This window comes from Falco naumanni, chromosome 11 (genome assembly GCF_017639655.2).
Source record: "Falco naumanni isolate bFalNau1 chromosome 11, bFalNau1.pat, whole genome shotgun sequence".
Classification (NCBI taxonomy): domain Eukaryota; kingdom Metazoa; phylum Chordata; class Aves; order Falconiformes; family Falconidae; genus Falco; species Falco naumanni.
This window is the reverse complement of record NC_054064.1, coordinates 5,213,389-5,226,468: the sequence shown is the minus strand read 5'-3', so window position 1 is coordinate 5,226,468 and position 13,080 is coordinate 5,213,389. Positions and strand designations below refer to the sequence as shown.

At 54.3% G+C, this 13,080-nt stretch overlaps 1 protein-coding gene across 1 annotated transcript; it reads left to right on the top strand.

The window, feature by feature from the left end:
• The first annotated feature begins 3,871 nt into the window (after window positions 1-3,871).
• Window positions 3,872-12,650, top strand: SERPINC1 (serpin family C member 1). The gene is made up of 8 exons (XM_040610041.1): window positions 3,872-4,055; window positions 6,580-6,693; window positions 7,256-7,634; window positions 10,310-10,525; window positions 10,858-10,995; window positions 11,081-11,474; window positions 11,820-11,884; window positions 12,109-12,650. Exons 2-8 carry the CDS (start codon window positions 6,596-6,598, stop codon window positions 12,280-12,282), a joined length of 1,464 nt encoding a protein of 487 aa, XP_040465975.1. The 5' UTR covers window positions 3,872-4,055; window positions 6,580-6,595; the 3' UTR covers window positions 12,283-12,650.
• Window positions 12,651-13,080: the final 430 nt, after the last annotated feature.

The window sequence follows — 13,080 nt, the reverse complement described above, 5'->3', positions numbered from 1 at the left end:
AAAATTCTTGAGCCTTTATGGGAATGGCTGACTCTGGGTTGATATTGTGAATATTTATTGTTTGTAACTATCAAAACATTTGTAATAGGAGTAGAGATTAAGCAGAACATATGAGAAGAATTCTGTAATCTGAATTCTTTGCAAGTTCAGGGGAATCTTCGAGTGTTGTACATACAGGCCTGGTCACGAGGGACACATTCAGAGGCACAAAAGGCAGTGATACCTCTTTCCTGGAAAGATTAGATGCTTTACTACCTTTTGGAAAAAATCTGAGCTGACAAAAGGAGTAGCAGAAAGAGTTTACTATATCCAACTCCCTGTGTCTTTACTCCTGCAATATACTACTTAAACTTGAAAGAAAAGCCTTCTAAAAACTATGCTGAGGTGGGACAGAGTGGATTGAAGGAGGCAAAAGGCAAGAGGATCCAGAGATCTGGAAGTCAGTATTTGTCTCCTTTATTTCTTTTTTAGAACTGTAGAGCAACAGTATCACTTTTATATTAAAGAACAAGGAAACGGAGACATATTGTGTGTGCATGGTGGTTCTATAGAAAAAGCCATATGTTGAAATGTTACTTCTTCCTTCTTCACCTTGCTTTTCTCTCATAAAGATGACTCAACCTCACCTTGCTTTCACATAGTGTCTAAGGGTCCTTTGAGTTGCTGATTCAACAAAAAAAAAAAAGTGGAAAGGTGGTGATTCGCTACTTGGTTTGTAAATAGATGGAAGTGTCTACAAGGTCTTACCTGCTTTTCTGTCGGCATTTATATTAAATGATAAATTAATGGAGAACGCTTTGAAATATCTCTCATTTTCTGTCTGGGTTGAATGTGCATTCCTCTTAAGTTTTGTGTGAGGTGCAGGACTGACTGTGTAAGGCTTCCTCCAGGTCAAGATGTGTGTGTTCTCTGCCGGGCTGCAGCATGAGAGATGCCAAATAGTGGAGAAGCTGCCTGCCTCTGTTTGGAGGTCCGGTCTGTTCTCTTCTGACTCTGCCTGTAAATAAAGTGGCTTCTTCCTGCGTTCTGAACAAGAAAGGGTACTCAAAATAATCACTTTTCCTAGTTGAAGAGAAGCTGCATATTTAAAAAACAAACCCGAACGTAACAAACCCTGTAGCTGAAGGAGCACGCAGTGTGCCTCTGGTGTTGCACCGGGTTTGGAACTTGCCTTAGAGCGAATGTAAGGTTTGCTCCGCAGTCGGCTTCGTGGTTTTTAACCTTTCCCTGCTTTTTGTGGGCCGTTAGCTAGCTCTGAGTCTGAGACTGGCTGAACGCAGTCTGACACGGAATAAGCTGCTGCTTTGCTGAAAAACTTGTTCCTTCTCCTATTGTGGGGCCAGCCCAGCCCTCTGCCCTGGAAGCTTATGCACGTTTATTACTTCTGTCTTTACTTTTGATCGCAGGCACCGCAGATCCAGTCTGAGGTGTGTGCTTTGTTGGACTGAAGCCCATCGCTGCTCGTTGCTGGGCCCCCTCACACTTCCACGCAGTGGTGCTTCCTTGCTGGGTGACCCGGAACCTTTAGTTCCTCCTGTAAAGGGAGTTGTATTTTGTGGGCAGTCCAGAAAACGGTATTTCAGTTGGTGATGGTTTCCCTTTTCCCCACCAGTCTGAGGGTCCTGGACGCTCAGGTACTCGGTCACTTGGGGGTGGGGGAGCTGTATTTCTGCAGCGGTTGGCTTTTGAAGAAGGTTGAAGTGCTGTGAAGAGTCAGATCCCTTTGGAAGGGAGCCACGGCTGCTCTGCATCAGAAGGGCTTTGGAGAAATTTCCAGGCTTTTGTATAATGAAAAGAGGGTAGACTGGGCTCAAGTGGGCAGCAGCTGCTGGAAATTTCTTTTCCCTTTGGGTGTGGGTACCAGGATAGAAGGGCGCTGGGAAAGGCCAGCCCAGAACGTGGGATTGCTTCATCCTGTCTTGCTCTGACTGTACAAGTCTTCCTCCCTCTGTGTCACCGTAAAACTCAACAGCGAGCACCCAAAGCACAACCCAAGCCCTAAGTACGTTTGTGTTCCTGCTCATGGCTCGGGTGTGTTTAGGGGCTGTTTCTTTCCAACTCCTCCCCCCCCCCCCCCCCAAAAAAAAAAAAAAAAAAAGGGGGGCAGTTCAGAGGACAGTGGAAGCTCGCGGAGGAAGCACGCTCCCTGCTGCTGTGAACTTGCTGGGGGCTCTTCTGTCTGCAAAGCAGAGCCTGTGGTCTTCCAGAGCAGGGGGGGCTTTGGATCCCTCAGTCACTTTGGATGCTTCCCTAGGCACAGCTCTGCTCGGGTGCGAGTGCTGGGTTGGTGCTTTGAGCTGAAGCAGCTACAAACTGCCACTGCTGCACTCAAAAAACAGATTTACTCCACTCCCCTGGAGGATATGGCTTGGGTAGCCGACAGATCCCTTCAGCCCTACAGCGTCAATTCTGCAATTAACCTCGCTGTTAATAGGGCCACCATCGTTAAAGAAAGCATTTCTATGCACGGTTTTAGCAGTCTGGCTCTTGTTTTTTTTTTTTTACAGTGAAGCAAGCATGCAGCCGTGATGCCAGTGTGCGTTGTCCTGCTGGCAGGAGTTCGTCCACGTTGGCTGGAGCTGTATGGGATGTGCAGGACACAAAGGTGTTTGCTCTCGTTTTGGCTGCCTTAAACTCCATCTGAGCATTGGGTAAATGGAAACCTCTTATACTTGGGTGTTTGCCTGCTGCTCTCCGTGGGCTGGGGAGGATCCCTAATTTACCCCTGGGACCCGCAAGTGTGAGTTACCTTGGAAAACCAAACCAGCAGCCACTTGGAGCAACGTGGTATGGTGCACAAGTCCTTCCCTTCTCGTGGAGGATGCTTTGCCTCCTGCCACGAATTACAAACCCCGGACCCGCGGGTACTGACGTGCGTGGCAGGTCTGCCCCGATCTGCTGTCGGGCTGAAAGTGGTTCTGGGGAGCAGGTATTGGCGTGCTGCTGGGCGGTGTTCAGCGTGGATTGCGTAGCTGTTGTGCTCGCTTGCGGTGAAGATTTTTTTTTTTTTTAATGAAGATTTGGATGAAGTCCTGGTTATAGAACTGGAGAGAGCAAGAATGATGTTATGTTGGGCAGAGGCAGTTTTAAAAGTGGCACTTGTGCGCCTGGGCTGTGGAGGGGAGCCCAGGAAAGCAAAGTTGAGTCCTGAGCATGGCATCCTCTCATTTATTTCTGCAATCCCTGTCCCATTTAATTTTAGCCCATACTGGTATAGGAAGGTCTTTTACTTCCCCCAAACCAGTTTGCAGCTGCTTTTTCTATTAGGAGCTGGGTTCTTACTGGAGGCCAGTAGCAGTGCAGCTGAGCACCCCTGCGCCAGCCAGCTCCTGGCATTTGGGGCTCGGCAGGCGATGCTGCTGGGTGTGGGGCTCGGCAGGCGATGCTGCTGGGTTTGGGGAGCAGCTGCACTGTACCTTGGAAATGGTGTTGCTCAATCCTTCTCCCAGTGCTGCTCTGTGTGAGCCGGAGATGAGGAGAGATGCTGTTAATCAGCTTTCGCGTTGTGCAAGTGAAAAGGTGAGTGTGTTTAAGAGGGGACGTGTTTGAAGCTGCGAAGTGTGAAGTGGGGCGGTTTCTCCCAGCTTGTGCCAGTTTGGGAAGGGGGGTGACAGGGCCGGGGGCAGAGCAAAACGTTTTGCTGAGCTACAAGATACTGAAGTGAGATCTACAAATACTTTAGATCACATTTGAACTGTTGAAAGTTTGGGGGGTTCTTTCATGGTGTAAGCAGTTAATTTTCTATTGGCAAGAACTGAAGGCACTTGCGTGAGGTGGGTGGTCGAACTTTCTCTTGTCAGATTGAACTTTAAAACCTCTTTCAAACTAAACATTGTTTTTTTTCCGCTCTTTGCTTAACCTTCTGTAGCTGGTCATCAGCCTTTGGCCTCAGCATCCTACTCCCCTCCCACCGTCCCCTGCTTTTGTCTCAGCTCTGCTTGAGCACAGAATTCCAGTGGGGAAACTGCCTTGGACTGGCTTGGGCTCAAGCAAGACTGTCCTCTCAGTGGTTGCATTTGCATCCTGAAAGCAGAAGGCTGGAGGTACGGGGGCAGGTAAGAGAAACTGATTCCACTTATTTTTCATTGGGAATTAAGTCCTTGTAACAGGTTCTTTTGCCTTTGTGGGAGCCTGAGAATTGTGGCTGCTGCCAGAGTGGTGTTTTGCTCTGGGCATGGGCCCGAGGAGCTGTTTTAGGAGCGTCCTTCGAAGGCTCGCTTCTGTACAGCTCACTGAAGTGTCTTGCTTGACTTCTATCCCTAAGCTGTAGCAATGCTTCATGGTGCGGAGAACAAGTCAGGAGACCAGGCTGCCCCCAGGAACCACTGGTCCCTTGCCTGGCTGTAAGAGAGCACCGCTGACGTGCTTTGCGCTCTGCTTTTGGGGTGCGCGGGGGCGAGGAAGGCTTCCCTTCTCAAGAGCCCGAGTCAGTCTCAAAATGGTTTGAGCCACTTAACGTTTGCTGCCCGGCTGGCATGCTGCCAGGGTGCTGCGGGCCGGTCACGCCGCCGTAGGTAGCACGGGTGGGTTCTGTAGGGCGGTTGCTGGAGGACGAGCGGGGACTGCAAGCTGGTTCGTTGTCCTTCCGTGCAGCCATGAGAAGCAGTGGGATGGAGATGGCCTGCACCGGCTGGAGCCCGGTGTGTCGCAGGGCAGGCGGGGGATGGGGGAGTTTGCTCTGGGGAAGCGCAGAGAGCCTGATATTGAGCTGAATCAGCAATTTGGTTTGTGGCTCCTTACAGGGGTGAAGCAGGAAAAAGAGAGCCCTTTCTAATTTTTACATTCTTTCTTGCCAGTAACCCCTTTCAGGCAGTGATGTTGTGGTAATGCTTTTGGGATCCTTCCAGGATGAAAGCAGTTGACATATGGAGTACGTGGCAGTGCTGCGATGGAGAAGGGTGTGCTGAAGGGCTGCGGAGGGAGGAGGAGTGTTTTTCAGCCAAGTGCTGCAGTGAAGAGCTGGCCCAAAACATCGCGAGGGCTCTTGCCTGTAAGAGACAAGATAGGACGTGTTAGGGGCAGCGCCAGCCTGAGCACTTGATAAATTTTGATTTAAGGCATTAAAGTCCTGTATCTCCTCTAAGCTGGTGGAGTCAGGACTGGAGTAGAAGCAGGGGGGGTCTTTCCCGTTTAATCAGGGCAGGATGAAGGTGAGGTGCTCTCCCCACTCTTGCCCTTTGGGTTTTAAGCATGAGTTGGCAGCACTGCGTGTGACAGCAGGCACCGCGGGCTGCCTCTGGACAGAAGCGGGCACTTGTGGTTGCAGGGGCAGACCCACACCCGCTTCAGGCATGCCTGTCCCGGGAGGTGAGCGAAGTGACAGGGCAGGGACGGCAGCCAGCTTGTCCTTTCCACGGTGGGACCGGCAGCCGCAGGCACCTCGGTGCTGCCGGAGCCAGGAGGACCCGAGCGTGGGTGAGGGGGGGGCTGGCAGGCGGCGGGGGGGTCGCTCTGGTCCTGGCCCTGGCGCTGCGCAGCACAGACGCTTGCCTCGCTTCTTGCTGGCGGATTTTTCCTGTAAGAGTGAAAGGTTCGGAAGAGTAGTGCTTCCTGGAGTACTTTCAATTGTCTGAATAGTTTTCCTCTCTCTTGCCCTCCTGCCCTGGGTGTTGTTTTTGTTTCTGTATTTGGTTGACTCCCCTCCCCTTTTAGATAATTTTTCTTTTTGCCCTTTGTGGTGTTGTATCTATCCTAAATCCTTTGGAAAATAACCGGTTTGTTGTTAGCAGCAGGAGCGGTGGCCATGGCCTCAGCAAGCACGTCTTGCTTTGCATGTTTTCATGCAGAGCTTGTTGCTGTGCTCTTAGCGTGTGCTAGAGAGGGGCCCCGGGGGCTCGGTGCGGCCTCGGTGCCAAATGAGGTCATTGATGCTTTTGCGGAGGAGCCGGAGCCAACATGAAGTCATTGCCCAAGAGCCTGGGGAGGGGGTTGTGAAAGAACCCAGAGGTCTCCTGCATCCCAGGTCAGCCCTTGGGCTGCTCCCATTTTCCTCCCCCCGGTGCTGGCCCACCGGCACTGGCAAGACCGCGGGGAGGTCGCTGGTGCTAAACGCAGCTGGTCTGTAGTTACTGCGGTGGCAGCGAGTACACGGGCAGGCAGAGCCCTACCAGCGTTAGCCACATCTCTGAAAAAGTCCCCCATGGCAGGCGGGTCCTGGGCGGGCTGCCAGCCTTTCCCAGTAGCAGTTTCCCGAGCTGTTGTGGCTGTGGTCCATGAGCTCACTCCCATGAGGGGTGTGAGCAAACCCAACGTGGAGCCGTGTCCCGGGCATCTCAACCCACGGCACACGGGACACCTCGCGTGCTGCCTACTCAGCCCCAGGATGGCTCTGAGGTCCGGCCGCCAGCGGTGGTGGGATGTGCGGACCCCCTCCCTGCTTTAGCAAAGTTGGAAAATACAAATTCTCTCTGCCTTGCTGGGAGGTTTGCAGAGACCTGCTTGTGCTGAGCGTGGTTATTAACGTGAGCCTCCACTCCCCAGGTGCCAGGGACAGTCTGCATTGAGGTGGTGTGGACTTGGGACAGGAATAGTTGTCCCGTACCAGCTGTACCATGCACGCTTATAAAATATACTTTTTAGGGATTAAAGATGCTGAATGAATGAAGGGACCAACTCCTGTGGAGACTTCTTCCTCATCACCTCTCTTGGCTGTGGTGTTTCCTGCATCAGTAACTTAAATAGCATAAAGCCGAGGTGAGTCTGAGCACAGACAGCACCTGGAGGGGCCTGAGGGCTTCAGGTGAAGGGAGAAAAAAAGAGACCAGGAGAACTAGGAGGATTCCCCCAGGAAGGGGGTAAGGGAATGGTCAAACCCACTTTGTCTAAGTGAAGCCTGGGCCACCTGCCACCAGCCAGGCAAGGCAGTGGGCAGCAGCGGCTCCAGGCACAGGCGCGCCTGGGCATCGTGCTGTAGCCACCTCGGCTGGCTGCTGGGGACACCCCCCGAAGTTCAAGTCATGGGCTTCTGGGCATCCTGGTGAGGGCTGAGCCTGCTGCTTAAACAAGACGGTTCCCAGGGCTCTGGGAAAGCTGAGGTTTCAGCGTGTTGTTTCTAAAAGCGGTGTGTGCTCAGGGGTGCGCTGGTGGTGTCTGTCCATCCTCCTGCTTTATCCTGCAGCTACAGGACAGAAGGACGTTGGAGAGGACTGCGGGGCTCCTGTCTGATGTTGGCCGAAACGGGGCTCGTGTGCTGTGCCGGCAGCATGGGGCTTTCTGGGCAGGTGAGCGTGTGTAAGCTCCCTCTTTCTGGTTCCAGGGCAATGCATCTTTTTGTGCTGTGTCTCTTTGGCGTCTGGGGTCTAGCTGCCCCGGAGCACTACGTCGTGGAAGACATCTGCACGGCGAAGCCACGTGACATCCCGGTGAATCCCATCTGTATCTACCGCAACCCTGAGAAGAAGCCCCAGGAGGGCGAGGGGCAAGAGCCAGGGAAGAGCAAGCTCCCGGAGGCCACCAACCCCCGGGTCTGGGAGCTGTCGAAGGCCAACTCGCGCTTTGCTGTTGTCTTCTACAAGTACCTGGCTGATTCCAAGGACAACGGGGAAAACATCTTCATGTCGCCCCTGAGCATTTCTACAGCCTTCGCCATGACCAAGCTCGGGGCTTGCGGTAGCACCCTGCAGCAGCTCATGGAGGTGGGTGCCGAGGGTCGGGAAGGCAGCGGAGGGGACAGCGGGTGACCCGGCCGGGTCGGGATGGCTCTGTGGCTTGGGAGGGGAGGCCTTCAGTTAAACAAGCCCCCGGGAAGGACGCGCACAGGCTGCACTTGTCTCTGGATCTGGTTAGATCCCAGCTCTTTCCTCTGATTGCCTGTTCGGATCCGGCATTCAGGGTGGATTTCCTGGGTTTGGGGGGTCAGCGTTCGCCTCTCCGGGAGCTGAGGGGAGGGAACGGGAACAGTTTGTTCCTCGCAGGCTGGGCCAGCACGTAGCTGAGCAGGTGGCTAAGCCTTTTCTTAAGCAAAAAGCGGGAAAAGCCGGGATACCAAATCCCATTGGGAGAGGCTGTTTTTCACATTCCCTTTCTCTCCCTTGGGACAAAATCAGACAGGTGGGACACCCCCCAGTCCAGCTGGCTTCCAGGGCTCTGCCACCCTCTGGGAACGCAGGAACATCAGTTACTGGTTGAGGGCCTCCTTGTAGTACGTGTAAGAGCAGTCTGAGCCAGGAGTAGGACAGCAGACTGTCCCAGGCAGCCAGCCCGTGCGCGGGGACCGTGTCCCACCGGCCGTGGCTCCTGCGCTCGGAGCGGGGAGCCCTGGTCCCACTGGAGGGGTAATCCCGAGCGCTGGCTCTGCCGTGGGACCAGGTAACTCCCTGCCTGTCCAAGCACCTTTCTCAGTGTCAGCCCCACTTGCCTGCTCCGTGGGGTTTAGTCCTGCCCCTACCTTCCTCGCAGGTGGGACACTTTCTCCCTGCAACGAGGAGGTGTGAATCCAACTGCTCCTTTTGTCCCCACTGCCGCTGTCCTGGCAGATCTTGTCTCTGGAGTAAGTCCTGTTGGGGTTTCCTGTTGCATCTCCCAAATCCTCACTCAGGCCTTCCCCTCCGGGCAGCCCTTCCCGCTGGATGGGGACCCTTTTCTCACTGAGCCACCCAGGCTGCGGAGCTGCGCTCCTAATCCGCCCTTTTCCTTCCAAAAGAGCCAGGACCACCAACTTTGCCTGGTAGGAAACTGTGCCAGAGACCCTGGATGTTTGTGTGGAGCAACGTGCTGTGGGATTGTCTGTGCCATAAGGCCCTGAGGTTAGATAGCGGTAGGCAAAGTGTAACTGTCGTTGCAGCTGGGAGCAAATAAGACCAAACACGCTGTGCTGCAGAAATCAACCCTCAAAATGCTTGCTACGTATTCCCGTTCCCTGCAAAAATAGGTAAGGGGTGCCAGAATTACTCAACGGGCCATGAGAATTGCTCCTGGGAAGGAGCAGTCTTTGGCACTGTCCCTCACAGGAGGGTTTAGCACAAACCTTGTGAGTCCTTCTGGGAGCTGCTGTCGTGGTCGAACCCCGGCAGGCAGCTCAGCCCCACGCAGCCGCCCGCTCACCCCCCCCCGCAGTGAGGTGGGGGAGAGGATGGGGAGGGTGAAAGTGGGAAAACTTGTGGGCTGAGGTAGTTTGATAGCTTAAAGCAAAAGCCACACACACAAGCAAAGCCAAGCCAGGAATTCACCTGTCCCTCCCCACGGCAGGCAGGTCTGGCCACCCCCAGGACAGCAGGGATCCGGGACGGCTAACAGTCACTTGGGAAGACCAACACCATAACTCCAGGTGTCCCCCCCTTCTTTCTTCTTCCCCCAGTTTATATACCGAGCATGACGCCCCATGGTATGGAATATCTCTTTGGCTCAGGTCAGCCATCCTGGCCGTGTCCCTCCCAGGTTCCCATGCCCCCCCCCAGCCCTCTGGCTGGCAGGGCCTGAGAAACTGAGAAGTCCTTGACTTGGTATAAACATGACCCACAACAACTGAAAACATCGGTTGTCAACATTGTTCTCACGCCACATCCAAAACACAGCCCTGCACCAGCTACTAAGAAGAAAATTAACCCTGTCCCAGCTGGAGCCACGACACCTGCACTGACCTGGGAGCTGCTTCCATGGCCAGAGCAAAGCTCATCTCCTGCGAGGCTCTGGCCATGGGGCTGTGAGCACCGTGCGTGAGTGGTGCTAATTGTAGCAGCACCGGGGGAAGCCCCGTGGTTCGTGCACCCAGCTAGAATCTGTCCCCTGACACCCAAAAACCAAGGTGCGCGTGAGCAGCTCGCCAAGTTCTTAGTTTTCTGCACAACCACCTAAAGGGTCTAGCGAAGTCATGCCCACCTGTGAGCCGGAGATCTGCAAAACCATGTGTCTTGCCCACAGCTGGGGCAGGGGAAGGGGGTGGGGAACAGAGGCAGGGAAAGAGGCAGATCCCGGCAGGCACCCCGCTGACAGCCCTAGGGCAGGGACTGCGGTGAGCAAGAGCTGAGTCCTCTCGGGTAAGACAGGCTCGAAGACAGAAGCTGGGACCTGTCAGAGGTGGCGTATGGAGAGCAAGGAAACCAGAGCTAGAAAGAGGAGCAGCCCCTCTGCGTGCCATGTTTTGGGAGTCCCCAAACTAGGTCTTAGGCTGGTGACGTGTTGCTCTTACGTAGGTTTGGGTTCCCAAATAAACGCGGGGGGTGAAGCTCCGAGGGCCTGCAGATTTCTTGCCTCTGTGATTTAGGCTGCTGAGCAGAAAGCAAAGGCTGGATCACACTTGCCGTGGGCGCTGGGAGCTGTGGGAACGCAAGGGCCTGCTCATGGATTCCTCCTCACTGTTTGCCTCCTCCAGGTCTTTCAGTTTGACACCATTTCGGAAAAGACATCTGATCAGATCCACTTCTTCTTTGCCAAGCTGAACTGTCGCCTTTACAAGAAAGCCAACAAATCCTCAGAGCTGGTATCAGCCAACCGCCTCTTCGGGGAGAAGTCTTTGGTCTTTAATGAGACTTACCAGAACATCAGCGAAATAGTTTATGGAGCGAAACTCTGGCCCTTGAACTTCAAAGTGAGTTTGAAGTGCTCAGGATTTATCTTTTTTTGTTTGGTTTCGTGTCCACCCCCTCCACTCCGGTCCTCCTGCTTTTGCTCCGTCCCTATCTTTTGCCCACAGGGAGTGCCCTGCTCTGGGGTGTGGGACTTCGGGGAAGGCAGGAGGGAATCTGGGATGCAGCTCCTCCTGTCCCAGCTTGCCTTAACCGCAGTCACTTCCCCACTCCTGACTGCTAAACGCTGCAGCACTACGCTGGGATCGGTGTGCTGTTAATCTGCCTGCTGCAGAAGGGATACAAAGAAGTGTTTTAAACCCTGGACTTAACTTCTTTTGGTCTCATCCTTCAGGAGAAGCCAGAACTTTCCAGGAAGATCATTAATGAGTGGGTGGCTAATAAGACAGAGAGGCGTATTACAGAAGTGATCCCAGAAAAAGGTATTGATGATCTCACTGTCTTGGTCCTGGTGAACACCATTTACTTTAAGGTATGGCTAACAAAGCTGGGGGTGCTGCCCACTTCCCTAGGGGAAACACGGCACTCATATTTGTTTTCCCCTTCTCCCTTTTTAGGGGCACTGGAAATCGCAGTTCCCAGCTCCAAACACAAAACTGGATTCATTTCATAAAGCCAACGGTGAGACCTGCAAGGTCCCAGTGATGTACCAAGAGTCCAAATTCAATCACGTGTTCATCCCCCAGGACAAAGTCCAGGTGCTGGAGCTGCCTTACAAAGGGGATGATATCACGATGGTGCTGGTCCTGCCCAATCCTGGGACATCGCTGGTGGAGGTGGAGCGGGACCTGACATCGGAGAAGCTGCAGGACTGGATAGACTCCATGACAGAGGTCTCTCTCTTTGTCTACCTCCCTCGCTTCCGTGTCAAGGACAGCTTCAGTGTCAAAGAGAAGCTAAGAAAAATGGGGCTGGAAGATCTCTTCAGTCCAGAAAGTGCCAGACTCCCAGGTCAGATGTGGGGACAGGGTGGTGCGGGGTGGGGGTGGAGGGTAATCGTTCCTCCACAGGCACCAGGGCACTAAGTGTAGCAGCACATGAGGAACAAGAACACGAAGGTGTTGAGATGTTGCTGCAGTCAGTGATGTGCTCTGTGGTCAAGCCCACCACGGAACGCAGCCCAGCTCCGCGCTGAGGCTGTGGAGTTAAGCAGTCAGCTGCAGTTGGCGGAGGCTATTTTTGCTCTAGGGCAGACGTGCGTTCTGCTTGAACGCAGGCCATGAAGGATGGAAGGCTGTTCTCTCTTGAGCTGTTGTCTAAAAACCTAGTTAGAACCATCTTTATTTTGTATTTCAGGTATCATTGCAGAGGGCCGTACAGACCTCTACGTATCCGAGGCTTTCCACAAAGCCTTCCTCGAGGTAACCCTTGGTTTTGTCCCAGCGGCATCTTCCTCTTTGTTTTCAAAACCGTGAAGTGTTGAAGGAAAAAAAAAATAGCTCTAAACCCACGATGTTGGCTTCCTCGGCCACCTGGGGCCTTGGGGGGAGCGGGGAGCTTGGCACCCGCTGTCTGTGGAGGAGGAGGGCCAGCCCTCGGTGTAATGCCCGTATTTTAATCCCAACTCTTTTGTTTCGGTTGTTAGGTGAACGAAGAAGGCAGCGAGGCATCGGCTGCTACGGCTGTCACAGTCTCCGGCCGTTCCTTCCCCATGAACAGAATCATCTTCAACGCCAACAGGCCCTTCCTGCTTTTCATCCGGGAGGCCGCCCTCAACACCGTCATCTTCATGGGCAGAATAGCCGATCCTTGCTCCTAAAGGGGCTCTCAGGGCTTCGCTTCTCCCTCCTCCGCCCCCGCACGAGGGGTAGGGCATCGCCACCAAGCCCAGGCTGCTCCTGGGGTGGGTGGTCCTGCTGGCTGGTGCAAGCTGCAGGGGGGCTGCCTCCCGGTGGGCTGTGACCGCTCCTCCTCGCCGTGTCGGGTGAGGGGGCTCCGAGGGCACCTCACCTGCTGCACCCTCCTGCCTTCAAAGGGAAGCTGTATTTTTTTTTTTTTTTTTTTTTTTTTTCTGGCACCCAAACCCGAGTCCAAGGTTGCTGTCCCTCTTATTCCCAGCCCTCCTCCCTTTCAGGCCTCAAGCTGTAACTCTGCTCCCCTGGTTCATTAAAAACCTGTAGATCTGTACCTAACGAGCTGATCTCTGAATGGGCAGTTTTCACTAAGTCACTTCCCAGACTTAAACTTTCTTTTTTCCACAAACGGGCCCTCCCCAGCGCTCGCCAGCCCCAGCGGGACAACCCCGCGCTGGAGGGCTCGGGGGGCAGCAGCCCGGTGGCCGGTGCTGGCTGGGCCAGGAATGCCGCCGTCTCCCCGTGCTGCGGGCAGTGGCGGAGCTGCCCGACGCCAGCGCCCTGCTTGCCGGCAGCCCCGGCGTGTCCGAGCGCTGAGCCACGGCTCGGGGAAAGCCCTGCGCAGCCGAGGCTCCGAATCCGCCCCTTTGGGTGGAAAGATTTAACCTGGCCCTGTGCCAATAGCTGATGCGGTGGGGGTGGCGGTGAACCGTGGCTGTGCCCAGGTAAGGTGACCCAACCCCGTGTACCTGTAACTCGGTTGA

Coding starts and splice junctions, on each gene's coding strand:
- SERPINC1 (XM_040610041.1), top strand. CDS start 6,596: ATGAATGAAGGGACCAACTCCTGTGGAGACTTCTTCCTCATCACCTCT. Junction 10,526..10,857: donor TCTGGCCCTTGAACTTCAAA/GTGAGTTTGAAG, acceptor CTCATCCTTCAG/GAGAAGCCAGAACTTTCCAG. Junction 11,475..11,819: donor AGAAAGTGCCAGACTCCCAG/GTCAGATGTGGG, acceptor TTTGTATTTCAG/GTATCATTGCAGAGGGCCGT.